At 43.7% G+C, this 15,909-nt stretch overlaps 1 protein-coding gene across 1 annotated transcript in view; it reads left to right on the top strand.

Annotated features, from left to right (window-relative positions):
* snd1 (staphylococcal nuclease and tudor domain containing 1) overlaps positions 1-15,909 on the top strand; it is a 361,345-nt gene that overhangs the window by 296,608 nt on the left and 48,828 nt on the right. Inside the window, exons 19-21 of the mRNA XM_079493746.1 lie at positions 3,047-3,170; positions 7,497-7,566; positions 15,109-15,222. Coding sequence (XP_079349872.1) covers positions 3,047-3,170; positions 7,497-7,566; positions 15,109-15,222 — 308 coding nt within the window. The remainder of the gene's footprint in view (positions 1-3,046; positions 3,171-7,496; positions 7,567-15,108; positions 15,223-15,909) is intronic.

Genomic DNA, 15,909 nt, shown 5'->3' with positions numbered 1-15,909 from the left:
TCGTCCGACTCTCACCATATTGACAGCCGCCTCCTTCTCGCCTCGGATTCACCGTGATAGTCGTGCGCCACATGATAATGGCTTGATGGCCCATAAAGGCCCCATCGGGATAGCTAGCTCTCTCTGTGCCCAGACTGTGTTTCTCAGACGTCGTACAGCTAGCATTAATGGCGTGGCGCTAATGGGCGGCGACAGCCACACTTGAGCTTGAACCTAATTTCTGCTTTGTTTGTACGACATTGTTTGCGGTACGAAAATAACCCAAAATATTTTTTTCCCGCTGTGACACTTGTGTACGACAGAGAATAAATAAGCCTTGTGAGGCACTGATCAGCCAAGTGAGAGTGACAACTGGATGTAAGCAGAGCAGCCCTGGGGCCACCAGATTGGCTGCTTATACTTGTCTTCCCTTTCTCTTAAACAGAACTTTTAAAATGGAGTTTGAATTGCTTCGGAGTGGTTTGTTCTAGAATGGTGCGACGTGGGTTATTTGTCTTTGTCTGTATGTATATCGCCTCGTGTCGTTGACTTCTCTGTACTCTTACTGAGGCAAGGTGACTGTTAGACTGTTAGACCTAGTGTATACCACCCAGGTAAGGCTTAGTTGTAATACAATTCTACAAGAACTGACGTGCAGATTTTAACCCATTCTGGGCGGGAACCCTAGCTATTGAAAAATAGCAGATCTACAAGCTCTTGTACTTGTAGGTCTGCTATTTTTGAAAAATCATGAAAATGTGGTGCAAATCTTTGAATATATATTATTTCAGAGCGACCATTTTTACTCAAATCTTTGCTTCTGGGGAGGTCACTGGAACAACATATTTTCAGATGGGGGTCGGCGGCCAATTACATACATTTTTGGGGGTCCTTGATATGAAAATGTTTGAGAACCACTGTTAGAAACCTAGGGTTTTTCAGAAAACTGTCATGATTTAGAAGACATTTGTAGAATCGACGTCTAAATGGGTTAAATAAGCGTGGAGAAGCCAGTGTTATTTTATTTATTTTATTTATTTTATTTATTTTATTTATTTTATTTATTTTATTTATTTTATTTATTTTATTTATTTTATTTATTTTATTTATTTTATTTATTTTATTTATTTTATTTATTTTATTTATTTTATTTATTTTATTTATTTTATTTATTTTATTTATTTTATTTATTTTATTTATTTTATTTATTTTATTTATTTTATTTATTTTATTTATTTTATTTATTTTATTTATTTTATTTATTTTATTTATTTTATTTATTTTATTTATTTTATTTATTTTATTTATTTTATTTATTTTATTTATTTTATTTCTTGTCTTTCTCTCATGCACCACATCATCTGAAACAAACTCCCAGCGTTCTGCAGGGCTGCTGCCACTCTGACTTTTTACTGAGGCTTTTGATTAATTTCCTGAACTGAGTTGGAACTTTATTCACAGATTTGTTATCTGTTTTATTGTAGCGTATTACGCTTGTGTTCTATTCTATTGGCTCTCTAATTATTTGGACTTGTATTCTAATTGCATAAGCTCTTGTATAGGGAAATTAAGTATTGCCTTGCCTTTTGAATGTTTCCGTGGGAAATCACAAATATGGTGACATTTCAAGGGACCGAACGTACAGTAACACAAGCGTATACTCCAAGCAGCGTTCCCCTACTGCACACATTAGAAATGTAGCATATTGGCCTGTTTTAACCCATTCTGGGCGGGAACCCCTTTTGGTGTTAGCATTATGTTATGCTTTAGCTATTGAAAAATAGCAGATCTACAAGCTCATAGCGCGCCACCGAGTGGCGCGCTATGAGCTTGTAGGTCTGCTATTTTTGAAAAACCGAACGACTGACATAGAAACATAGCTTTTTCAGAAAACTGTCAGGATGTAGAAGACATTTTTTGAATCTGATCTCAGGTCAAAATGGGTTAAGGGGGGTGGGGGGGTATTTATATCACTGCACACCCGGGGGTGAGGCACCTGTCATTAGGGAGTGTAGGTCGGGAGGAGTAGGACGGAGGCTCTACGTCCTCCCGGTGGGGGCTCCTCATTGGCAGGTGAGTCAGTAGGATACAACGGTAATAATAGTAATTGGAAAACGACTCAATTGGTGAGGAAAAGGGGGGTACAAAGCAAAGAACTAGAAAAAGTGCCCTTCTGGGCACAGGTCTCCACCAGGAGGATAGGACTGTGTGAGATGTTTGGCAAAATGTTTAGGAGTAATATAAATAAGTAATATGTTTGCCTTTGATGGCAATTGGATGATTTGAGGCATTTTGTTCCAAAAATGTGTTTTGCAAAAATCAACCTGTTGGTGGCGCTATAACAGGCCAATGTGAAAAGGGTGGGATATATTCCTCAGCCTAGTAAGAAAATGTGTGAAAGATTTGACGTAAATTGCATGCTGCGTTCATGATTTGAGGCTTTTGTTCAAAACGGGCAATCTTGCAAACTGTGAAAGCCAATTATAGCCAATTAGGATGGAATATGAAATATCGGACAGATCCGACTTGAGCACATGACCATAGAGATACTGTGTAACGATTTTTGGACAGAATCTGGAGGAGTAATATCCAAAAATGTGTTTTACAAAATTCGGCCTCCTGGTGGCGCTATAAAAGGCAGATGTGGAAAATGCAGGTCAAAGGTTTGTCCTTGGCCTCTAGGGAGTGTGCATGCAACGTTTCACGCAGATCGGTGCAGTTTTAGGTAAACAATGTGAAAAGCTGCCTGATGGTGGTGCTATAACAGGCCGTTCTGGAAAATGCGGGGCAGAGGTTCATCGTTGGCATCCAGGGAGTGTGTGTGCAAAGTTTGGCATCGACCGGGTTAACGGTGCCGGAGATTAGCTGGTAACGGACGGACGGAAGGACACACGGACACACACACGGACGGACACACACACGGACGGAGTGCAAAACATACTCTCTCCCCATGCCTTCGGCCTGGTGGAGACAAAGAAGAAGAAATTAACCATATTATTGACACGTAGTTCCTCTCTCCTCCATCCTTTGACGTTCCGTCTGTCCTTGTCCCATGTCTGTCTACCAGGAGCCCAGCTGGAGAGCCTGATGGAGACCATGCGGGCAGAGATCGCCGCCCAGCCGCCAGTAGAAGGATCCTACGCCGCACGCAGAGGAGATTACTGCCTTGCCAAGTTCGCTGACGGAGAGTGGTACGTTAAGACGCACGCACGCGCACACTTTGTCGAATCTTACGTCACATTTTCTTTAGCTCAAATCATTCTAAAAGAGTCATTCTAAAACGGTTAGTCCCCAATATACTTGATTCTTATTGGCTGGCTGGTACCCGTTGTAAATCTCACGATAATCCTACACCTTCAATCATTTATATAAGGTTGGAGACCCTCCGCTACACGTCGGGTCTCACGTCACCACGTCTCTCAGCCGCTTTAAAATACACTGTAACCTGAGACCTCTTGTGGCTTCTTGTTGCTTTAAAATACAAGATCTGCGATGTGAGATGGCAGATCTGCTATTTAAGTGTTTAATCCAACATACATTCTTCTCCCACATGCATGTTGTTTCGGCAGAAACCTTACAGAACCATACAGAACCCTACAAACGTGTCATACAGGCAGGCGCACACCAGTGTTTTTGTCGACTAAAACTAAGACGAAAAATGTTTGTCGACTACCTTTTTTCACTGACAAACTACATGGAAACTAAATATACTAAGCTATGATGACTAAAACTAAGACTAAATGTATCGACAATTTCGTCAACAGATAAAAACTAGACTAAAATGTTAGGAAGGGACTAGTGAGATCCAGAGATCCAGGATAAGTCATTTTACACTTGGTTGCATGCTGAAAATAGCTATTTTCAGCAAGTGTAAAATCAGTCATTACGACGCCAAAATACATTTTAGTCTGTAACTGTAGATTTAGTGGACTAAAATCTTATGACATTTAGTCGACTAAAACTAGACTAACACTAAAACATTCCAGGTGACTAAAATGTGACTAAAACTAAATGAAAACTATTCAAGAGACTATGACTAAAACTAAAATAAAAATTCGCTGCCAAAAACAACACTGGCGCGCACGCGAGCGTGCGTTCTCTCAACTCAACTCAAACTTTATTTATATAGCACATATCACAACGACCAATGGTCGACCAAAGTGCAGGTATAAAAATAGAAAAGACACAACAGTACATAACAAAAGTGCAACAATATGGAGGAACAGAGAGACAAAATAAGAAAAGAAAATAGAGCTATGGACAGTATAACATTTACATAATCAGGCACTGTCGAAGAGGCCACAGAGAAAAAGTGAGTCTTCAATAGGGACTTAAAAACCTCTAATGAGGTGGCAGAACGAATGTGGAGGGGTAGGCTGTTCCAGAGTCTAGGGCCGGCCGCTGCAAAGGCCCGGTCACCTCTCATCTTGTATTTGGTTTTGGGGTCGGTTAGCAGTAGCTTGTCAGCTGACCTGAGGGGTCTGGGCGGAACATAAGGGTCAATGAGTTCTGACAGGTACAGGGGGGGCAGCCCATTTAGGGCTTTAAAAACAAATAGCAAAATCTTAAAATGTATTCGGAAATGGACAGGAAACCAGTGGAGGGAGGCTAGTACCGGAGTAATGTGGTCGCGCTTCTTCTTGCCGGTGAGAAGGCGCATTCACACAGCCCTTCACTGCACACCGTTGTCATCATCAAGGTCAGAGTTGAGCGCTGACTCGTCATGCAGGTCTCAATCTGCCTAGTGAGGTTTTAATAGGATGAGCGAGCATCGCTTTAATCCATTTTGGGCGGGAACCCCTTTTTGGTGTTTAATTTAAGCTATTGAAAAATAGCAGATCTACAAGCTCATAGCGCGCCACTCGGTGGCGCGCTATGAGCTTGTAGGTCTGCTATTTTTGAAAAATAGTGAAAATGTGGCGCAAATCTTTGAATATATATATATTCTTTCACGGCGAACGTTTTGAACTCAAACCTTTGCTTCTGCTGGTCCCTGGAACAACATATTTTCAGATTGGACATATCATTTTTGTTATTTGGGGTCCTTGACATGAAATATTGAGCACCACCGATACAGAAACATGAGGTATTTCAGAAAACTGTCAGGATTTAGAAGACATTTTTTTTAAATTTCGACGTCAGGCCTAAATAGGTTAAGCCGCGACACATTTTATCCCCGAAAAACCCAGATGAGCAGAACTTGGAAATGTGCTATTTTTATAACGCCACACCGTTGGAGTCGTCACGCACCTCCGCCATTAAGAAAACACACAGAAAAGTGTTACGCGGCCTTCGTGTTTTTTTTTTAACCCATTCTGACCTGAGATCAGATTCTAAAAATGTCTTCTACATCCTGACAGTTTTCTGAAAAAGCTATGTTTCTATGTCAGTCGTTCAAAAATAGCAGACCTACAAGCTCGTAGCGCGCCACTCAGTGGCGCGCTATGAGCTTGTAGATCTGCTATTTTTCAATAGCTAAAGCATAACATGATGCTAACACCAAAAGGGGTTCCCGCCCAAAATGGATTAAATAAACGTCTTCCTTTTCAAAGTAAAATGCCTGACTTTCCTTATTATTTTTAGCGTGTCCTAATTTAAACCTGCACTGCGTTAAAGAACAGACGCCTGCACTCTCTTAATTAGCTCACTGCTTCTTCTAGAGAGCCATTTAGAATTAGCCAGGAGCTGGGAGGTACACACACACACACGCACGCACGCACGCACACACACACACACACACACACACACACACCTACACCTTCACATAGTCCCTCCACTGGACATTTTACGTTTACAGATGGTCACGGGCACAGATGTGACCAGATTTGACTGAGAGACTGCCATCGCGCAAATTACAGCTTTTCACCAGAGGAGAAAAACTTTTTTTTTTTTTTTTTTTTTTTTCAAAATGAGTTAATAGCACAGGTAAACTCTTCACATACTAGAGCATGTCTGAAATAAGTGTCAGAGCTGAAATCGACATGTAAATATGAAATAAATGCTTAAAACGTGTAGCTAGGTGTAATGTTAGAGTCCACAGAAGTGAACCTTTCAAGCCTGTTTTCTGCAAGACATTACTCTATAAGCCATATCTCCAAAACTGGTGGGTCAAACTGAACAACCAATATGTCAATTTGAAGCTATGATTCCCTGCTTTCATATGACAAGAAAAAACGAAAATTCAAAAAAATCCAATGGCAGTCCCTCAGTCAAATGTAGTCACAGATGGAAGTCACACTGATAAAGTGGAAGTAAGGTGTGTGTGTGTGTGTGTGTGTGTGTGTGTGTGTGTGTGTGTGTGTGTGTGTGTGTGTGTGTGTGTGTGTGTGTGTGTGTGTGTGTGTGTGTGTGTGTGTGTGTGTGTGTGTGTGTGCGTGTGCGTGCGCATACTTCCCAGTCATTCTGTGTGTCAGGTGTGCCCACCCACTCGCCTGCATTCTTGCAAGTGAGACAGCTAAAAACTGTACGTGGGCACCGGTGACTTTGGGCCTCGTCAAGAAGGTGACCCGAGAGAAATAATAAACACCAAACTGATTAAAAATCTAAATAATGTTCCCTTCAAACACAGATGGCCTCCTCTCAACCCTGCATTGCTCCTCCTTCCTTCCTTCCTTCCTTTCCTCCTCTTCTCCTTCTCTCCTTTTGTCCTTACTTACCTTCTCTCGTCCCCTCCGCTGCCTCCTCATCTACTTTCTACCTCCTCTCTTTCTGTCCTTCATTCCTTCCTCGTCTCTTCTCTGAGGGGTGTGTGTGTGTGTACAGGTTTTTTTAATTAGCAGCATCTCTTTCTCTGTGTTTTTATTAGCGGCATGTCTTTCTGTGTGTGTGTGCACGTGCACTGCGCGCACGTTAAATTGCCAGGTTTTTTTAATCAGCGGCATAATTAGCAGCATCTCTTTCTCTCTCTGTGTGTGTGTGTGTGTGTGTGTGTGTCTGTCACTCACCCACTCACATCTTCCTCCCTCCTGTGTTTCTCTAGTAACCCCCCCATCCCCCTCCACCCACCCACCCACCGCATCACTCTCCCTGACAGGGTCTGAGTATTCTTCCAGTGGTCTTCAGGCTCTCTGCCAACATGTCGTTTGAGAGGTCAGGGGGAACGATGGGCAGATAAAGAATATACTTTATGAAGGACTTCTGTTTTTTTTTTGCTGAGTCGTATCTCAGTAAGGAGGACAACAAAAGGTTATTCTTCTACATTTGACCCCCCCGGTCCTCCTCGCGTCAATTAGTCTCCATTGTTGTTGATATGAAAATTACAAACCACAGACGTACGGCAGACTCGCCCATCTCTCCCTCTCTCCTCTCCTCTGCTCCCTAGTCCCTGTATACCTCCTCTGTCCTCATATCAGGTTCATGAGTCTCTCTGCTGGGAAATAAGTACAGAATCATTTACTTTATTGTGTTTCTCTCTCTCTCTCTCTATCTCTCTCTCTCCCTCTATCTCTCCCTCTCCCTCTCTCTCTCTGTGTCTCTCTGTCTCTCTCTCTCTCTCTCTCTCTATCTCTCTCTCTCAGGTACAGAGCCAGAGTGGAGAAAGTTGAGTCACCTTCCAGGGTCTACGTGTTCTACATCGACTACGGCAACGTGAGTAGCCTGTCATTCCCACATTATTAAACGTAATAAATGTCGGGGCGCCATGACCGTGACATCATCGCCATGATAAAAAAGCACCGCTCACTTCACTTGACGATTGTGCAGAAGCACACGCTTCCGCACACGCTTCCGCTTCTGTTGAAAGACTTTCAGCTGAAACCTATATGGAACAAATGACAGTCTCTCTCTCTCTCTCTCTCTCTCTCTCTCTCTCTCTCTCTCTCTCTCTCTCTCTCCCTCTCTCCCCTCTCTCCCATTTCCTCACTTTAAGATTATTATTATTATTTATTTTTTTGTGAAAGATCCTTTTGACGAGAGCATTTGCGTGTGCACTCATGTGTGTGCACATGCATGTGCTTGTCCATTCACCCGTGCTTCACCCACCCACCCACCCACCCAGGCACCACAAAGTGGCCCATCCGACCGGTCCGTCAGCCCGTGGGAGATTACCCATGATGCAATGTGCGGTAGCTTGCGTGCATTATGTGTGACCTACAATATGATATAATAATGACCTCATTACGTATACGGGTGTGTGTGCCCACGTGCGAGCGCACGGCGGGCGGGGGGGATTTCAGCTGGTAGACGGGACACGTCCTGGCAGGCTGCTAGAAGGGGGATTCTCCGAGGCCCATGGAGCACACACACCACCCTGGTAGTCTTTACAGACGTAAAGGGTGCTCAATAGCATTCCTTCATGGGAACAAATCGAAAACCTCAAAAATGGTGTTGGAATCGCCAACGCAAAACATCTAAAAATGACACAGACACTTTCCCAGGTTTTAATGGGATAAACCACTTTGACACCTGGCGACGCTATTCTGGAGGGATGGGGCAGAGCTATACATACATGCTCACAACGCTTGTTGTGCAAAGAAAGTTGAGCTACGGAATCCATGCATAGCGTACCGCAAGGCAAGCCAGCTGCCTGCCACTTCATGCCAAGCTGATTCTAATTGACAACACTGGCGTACAATCATGGATTCCTCATCAGGTCTTTAAAATCTCTGAACAAACGGGTCCATAACTAAAGAAAGAAAGGTTGTAAAAAGATCTCCAATACCATGTCAAAACACCAGGCTGCTTTGAAGAAACAGACCAAAGTGTTATTGCACTTAAAGGTATATTCAGTGATTTCACTTAATTCAAATCACTTTTTTTTTTTTTTTATAATCCTCCCTATACTATAGAGTGTGCTGACCATATGTGACCAGATTTGACTGAGAGACTGCCATCGCACAAATTACAGCTTTTCACCAGGAGAAAAACTTTTTTTTTCTTTCCCCAAAATGAGTTAATAGCACAGGCAGACTCTTCACATACTAGAGCATGTCTGAAATAGGCTAAAACTATTTAAATTTGTTAATAGCACAGACAGACTCTTCACATACTAGAGCATGTCTGAAATAAGTGTCAGCTGAAATCGACATGTAAATATGAAATAAATGCCCAAACATGTAGCTAGGTGTAATGTTAAAGACCACAGAAGTGAACCTTTCAAGTCCGTTTTCTCAACTCGCTGTTTTCTGCAAGACATTACTCTATAAGCCATATCTCCAAAACTGGTGGGTCAAACTGAACAACCAATATGTCAATTTGAAGCTATGATTCCCTGCTTTCATATGACGTGAAAAAACGAAAGTTAAAAAAAATGGCAGTTCCTCAATCAAATTTAGTCACATATAAGTTCCTTCCTGTCCCCAGTTAACCACTGGGGGTCAAAAAACCTCAGGTTTCGTTTTTGTCTAGGTGGCCGAGCCTTCATCCAATCACGATAGAGAGGGGCCTTCCGCCAATCATGATCGAGCGGGGGTGGGCCTTGGTGCACGTGCTGTTGGCCTGTAGCGTGTCCTCCCACTGTAGTGCGTGCATGTGCACATCTTGTTACCGGGGCGGACCAGGGGGGTTTCCAAATCACCAAAAAAATCACTGAATGCTCCTTTTAAAAGGGCTACAATTGTGGTGTCATCAAACTGTATTTTATGGCTTAAATAAATCTTATTTTCTTTTGTCCCTAATAAATTCTTTAGGTCTATCGAGCTAATTCAAAGAACACATTAACCCCTGACCATGGGTCATTAAACTTAAGTGTTATCCTAGTCTCACTATACATAAACGGGGTCTCCTGGGGCCCTGTGTTTATGTACAGCTTTGTTTTTAGTACATTGCAAATGCTCAATTACTAATATTCAGCTCACTGAGCAAAGATATATAAATAATTAGTTATTATTCGATGTGGTTTAAGGACCACGATGGAAATGAGTTGCGTACGACTTTCTTGTGTTTTTTTTATCCTTGACGTTTCTCCGATGAACATGCTGTAATATGTTTGCCTGCATGACGTCTTTTTTGTGTCTAATTTAGATTTTTAATTATATTTTAAAATATTAAAAGCAATGCAAACAATACAATACACAGAGTTTACAACTGCAATTATATTGCGATGTGTGACTCGTTGCGAGTATGCGTTTTGATGCTATAATAACTTGATTCTGCTGGGGGAACCCCCTCAAGGACCCCCGGGGGTCCCCAGAGACCCCACTTTGAGAACTGCTGACCTGCAGTTACACTATGAAACAACATCATACAGAACAGACTCCATGCTGTCATTGTTGGAAAGCAGTCAAAGCTTTAGATGAGTGAAAACATGATTGGCTTGTCGTCTTGAGCCATGTTGTTTAAAGTGCTGTTTTAAAAAAAAGAAAACACTGAAGTCTGTACATTGCTTTGATATGGGTGGAAATTGATGCTGCTCTGACTGAAAGTGCTGATTGTTGTCCAAAAGCAGTTTTCAACCGGGCTCGTATCTGCAAAACAAAATAAAACTGTCAAAAGTCAATAATTTATCATTTTGAGTGATGGTACAATAGTTTTCTTTTTGTATTATTATAATTTGTTTTATCAAGAATGTGTGTTTTTTTTTTAAGAATGTATAATGGTTTCAGCTTCTGGTACCTCTAGGAGTGTGACAATTGAGAGCATACAGCCCAATGATGAGGTCAGCACATTTGGGCACATTTGGGAAAGTGGCTACGGCCGAATTCAGCCCAAGGAGTGTTTTTTGTGCAAAACGAATGCTTGGAATGGGTTCAGAATCATGAAAACCCCCAGATGAGGGTCTGCAGCCAAATACAGATCATGCTGGGGGTCCTTGACATGAAAAAGGTTGAGCACCACTGACGTAGATACACTTTAGAAACTTTTTTTTTTAAAATCGACCTCAGGTCTAAATGTGTTAATGTGAATACTTGACGCATGTCAGGGACACTCCATTTACTGGACTAAAGCTAACGGAGCACTCGGGTAGCGCAAGCAGCTGTCCTCCCAACGCACTCGGGTAGCGCAAGCAGCTGTCCTCCCAACGCACTCGGGTAGCGCAAGCAGCTGTCCTCCCAAAGCACTCGGGTAGCGCAAGCAGCTGTCCTCCCAAAGCACTCGGGTAGCGCAAGCAGCTGTCCTCCCAACGCACTCGGGTAGCGCAAGCAGCTGTCCTCCCAAAGCACTCGGGTAGCGCAAGCAGCTGTCCTCCCAAAGCACTCGGGTAGCGCAAGCAGCTGTCCTCCCAAAGCACTCGGGTAGCGCAAGCAGCTGTCCTCCCAAAGCACTCGGGTAGCGCAAGCAGCTGTCCTCCCAAAGCACTCGGGTAGCGCAAGCAGCTGTCCTCCCAACGCACTCGGGTAGCGCAAGCAGCTGTCCTCCCAACGCACTCGGGTAGCGCAAGCAGCTGTCCTCCCAAAGCACCCGGGTAGCGCAAGCAGCTGTCCTCCCAAAGCACTCGGGTAGCCCAAGCAGCTGTCCTCCCAAAGCACTCGGGTAGCGCAAGCAGCTGTCCTCCCAAAGCACTCGGGTAGCGCAAGCAGCTGTCCTCCCAAAGCACCCGGGTAGCGCAAGCAGCTGTCCTCCCAAAGCACCCGGGTAGCGCAAGCAGCTGTCCTCCCAAAGCACCCGGGTAGCGCAAGCAGCTGTCCTCCCAAAGCACTCGGGTAGCGCAAGCAGCTGTCCTCCCAAAGCACCCGGGTAGCGCAAGCAGCTGTCCTCCCAAAGCACTCGGGTAGCGCAAGCAGCTGTCCTCCCAAAGCACTCGGGTAGCGCAAGCAGCTGTCCTCCCAAAGCACCCGGGTAGCGCAAGCAGCTGTCCTCCCAAAGCACTCGGGTAGCCCAAGCAGCTGTCCTCCCAAAGCACTCGGGTAGCGCAAGCAGCTGTCCTCCCAAAGCACTCGGGTAGCGCAAGCAGCTGTCCTCCCAACGCCACAGAGTTGAGGACAGTCTGTCTGAATTCCAAAAATAAAACGGGTCATTAAAAATGTGACGTATTATTGCTTATAGCTCTAATGTGCAACGTAGCTTTCTCGCTCAACAGTAACCAAACCAACATACAGTATAAGTGTATACAGGGTAGGAATGCACGATATGGACAAAATTTAATATCTCTGTATTTATGCCAAATATTGCGATATCGATACCATTGCAACAATGAAAACTAAACATTATTCAACAAACTGCATAATAAGACAATATCACTCACGATATATCGTTATATTGACGATATATTGTGATACATACAGTACGCTGCCTTTGTGCGATACTGATATTGCGCTCATACCTCGTTAACGATATATTGTTATTGTCCTTAACAGCTTCCCTGCGTAAACCCGCTATTCACACATTTTATTCCATTGTCTTTCCCTGCGTAACACGCTATACCCGCTATTTGTTTTATATGTTTAATTTGCCGTTATTTGATTACTTAAAAGAAATACCGGCTTTGTCGCGGACATGGTGACGAGGCAGACACGGTATGATGACATAACCGGAAATCGACCTATCCGCTGGCTTGCAAGGGCTTCTGGAAAAATGAGCTCAATGCAAGTGAATGGGATTTTAGAATGGGATGCATTGCACCATTACTGTTTGTTGTTCCTCCGCATCACGACGGTGGATTATCTTTTTATTACAAGGATTTTCATTGGATCAAAGGCGCAAATACTTCGGCGTATACTCCAAAGGTAATTAACCCATTTAGACCTGTGATAGATTCTACAAATGCCTTCTAAATCGTGAGTTTTCTGAAAACCCCATGTTTCTATGTCAGTCGTTTTCAAACATTTTCATGTCAAGGACCCCCAAGATTATCTGTATTTGGCCGCCGACCCCCATCTAAAAATATGTTGCCCCCCAGAAGCAAAGATTTGAGTTAAAAACGTTTGCTCTGAAAGAATATATATTCAAACATTTGGGCCACATTTTCACGATTAAAAAGAAAATAGCAGACCTACAAGCTCATAGCGCGGCACTCGGTGCCGCGCTATGAGCTTGTAGATCTGCTATTTTTAAATACCTAAAGCATAACATAATGCTTAAAACACCAAAAAGGGTTCCCGCCCTAAAATGGGTTCAACAATACCGGCAGTTATTTTAGGCTACAACGCAGGGAAAGTGTTAATACCGGGTGTCTGTCACATTTCACAAGTTACATTTATTCACAATAGTTACCTGTGGAACAGAGTCAAACCAAATGTAATGCCTCAACTCGTCTGAATTCCAAGTGCTTGCGAGAGGCTGTGGGTTACCCAGTTCAAATAATGATTATTTTTGAGCGGTTGCAGCTTGAAAGGTTTGGGGACTTTGTGCACTATAAAAAAACACAGTTGGCCGCGATCGTGAGGAGGGAAGCCGACCAGGCCGTTACTTTTTACCGCAGTTAATAAAATAATAATAAAAATCACAGATACTGTACGGAAAAAAGGTGCAGCGAGGTGTAAAGAAAATATAATATTAATAAAAAGAGTAAACAGTAGGGTCCAATAAAGGGCAGAAATGTTTGGAGGGACGGTTAATTGGCTGCACGCACACACACACACACACACACACACACACACACACACACACACACACACACACACACACACACACACACACACACACACACACACACACACACACACACACACACTCACACACACACACACACACACACTCACACACACAATAATAAAGGGGTAACAATAATTGGCTACACTGAATTAAAAAGAGTAAGACAACATTGTGAGTGAAAGTACCACGTTGAATGTTAATAGCCCCAGTGTTGGCACATCAAGGATGTCGAGAAGATTAAACTATCTTCCTACTTTGCACGGAATGTTTTTTAAGTACCTAAGTCCTTTTCTTTTCTTTTTTCTTTATCCATCCGTCCTTTCTCATCTTCACAAAGCAATCCTCGGTCGTTCTTCATCACTGGTGCGCGTAAAGAAGTCCCCCCCCCCCCACCACCCCCCCCAAATAATCCTCCCGTTGGCTGTGTGAGTGCATTAGCACTAGAAGGAATGGCCGGACTCGTGTGTGAAATTGATCTGGGTTTTTAGCTCTCTCTCGGTTCGCTGTCACGTTCACTTAGGTCTGAAGGTTCTCTTGCGAGGCGCGGCGCCCCCTGTGGCCGCTGCTTGTCACTTTGAGGATTTGGGATTGTTTTAACCCATTCTGACCTGAGATCAGATTCTAAAAATGTCTTCTACATCCTGACAGTTTCTGAAAAAGCTATGTTTCTATGTCAGTCGTTATTCGATTTTTCAAAAATAGCAGACCTACGAGCTCGTAGCGCGCCACTCGGTGGCGCGCTACGAGCTTGTAGATCTGCTATTTTTCAATAGCTAAAGCATAACATGATGCTAACACCAAAAGGGGTTCCCGCACAAAATGGGTTAACCCATTCAGGACGGGAACCCCGTTTTGATTGTTTTAAGCATTATGTTATACCTTTAGTTTTTGGAAAAAAATAGCAGATTTACAAGCTTGTAGATCTGCTATTTTTGAAAAACATTTAAAATGTGGCGCAAATCTTTGAATATATATCCTTTCAGAACGTTTTTAACTCAAATCTTTGCGTCTGGCGGAACATATATTTTCAGATGGGGGGGTGGTCGGCGGCCAATTACAGTACATATCATTTTTGGGGGTACTTGACATGTGTGCGGAGCTTCCCTTTTATTTTTCTCATGTTCCCTTTGTGGCTCCAGCACCTCACTTAAGTTTTTCCAGCGGATGAGCGGTGGTTCTTGTTACATTTTTGGGGGTACTTGACGTGAAATAGTATGAAAGCCACTGACATAGAAGCATAGGTTTTTTCAGAAAACTGTCATGATTTAGAAGACATCAGACATGTGTAGAATCTGGTGTCAGTCCTAAAGGGGTTAACCCATTTTGGGCGGGAACCCCTTTTGGTGTTAGCATTATGTTATGCTTTAGCTATTGAAAAATAGCAGATCTACAAGCTCATAGCGCGCCACCGAGTGGCGCGCTACGAGCTTGTAGGTCTGCTATTTTTGAAAAATCGAAGAATGACTGACATAGAAACATAGCTTTTTCAGAAAACTGTCAGGATGTAGAAGACATTTTTAGAATCTGGTGTCAGTCCTAAAGGGGTTAATGTGGTCCAACAGTGTCTGTTCTCAAGCAAGAGAACAAAGTCTTTTCTTCCCTGCAGCCATTCATGCGTTTTGTATTTTCTTTCTTTTCTCCTCCTGTTCTCCCCATCAGAGAGAGATCGTGTCGACCACCCGTCTGGCCGCCATGCCCCCTGCCTTCAGTACCAGGGCCCTGGCAGCACAGGCCACAGAGTACGCCCTGGCCTACATTCAGGTCCCACAGGACGTAAGTGGACGGACACACACACACTGTACACACACGCACACACACCTACACCCACACACGGCTTTTTCAGAGATTTTGTTTTCAAACTAGAGACTGAGCGTAGTATTCTTTGCCATTTCAGAAACCTCTTATCTCCATATGCCAACTTTATAGTGTTTTTCCGTGAACTTTTACAACCTATTTGATCATACATACTACAAATCCTGGTCTCTAAACAAACTGCCTCCCCCTGGCCAGCCTGGGCGCCTGATGGAGGGGAAAGGAACTGGTTGGAATAACGTGTTCCTTCCACGCGCTACGTCCAACCAGGGAAACTCCTCCCTGTCAGGTGTAAAGGAGCAACTTGGACACTCAGGCATGAAGGAAGCATGAGTTCAAGTCCGTTGCTCTCCCCATGTCCCCCATATATGGGGACTAGGTTGGCGGAGGGTGTGTAGAGCCCAGGATCACATTAGATAATTGGCACAGGGGTGAAAAAATGGGTTACAAAATCGAGGGATACAAATTTTAGAAATACTACAGCGCCACGCGACAGCATCAAAAGTAGCAGGTCAGCAAGCTTGTAGATCTGTGCGCACGTGCGTGCACGTGTGTGTGTGTGTGTGCGTGCGCGTGTGTGCACATGTGTGTGCGTGTGCGGAAGCACTGGACCACCTCTTAGAAGCCAAGCCACGTTGAGGTCTGAGT

This window comes from Electrona antarctica (assembly GCF_951216825.1).
Source record: "Electrona antarctica genome assembly, chromosome: 23".
NCBI classification, from domain to species: domain Eukaryota; kingdom Metazoa; phylum Chordata; class Actinopteri; order Myctophiformes; family Myctophidae; genus Electrona; species Electrona antarctica.
This window is presented reverse-complemented; position numbering and strand designations above follow the sequence as displayed.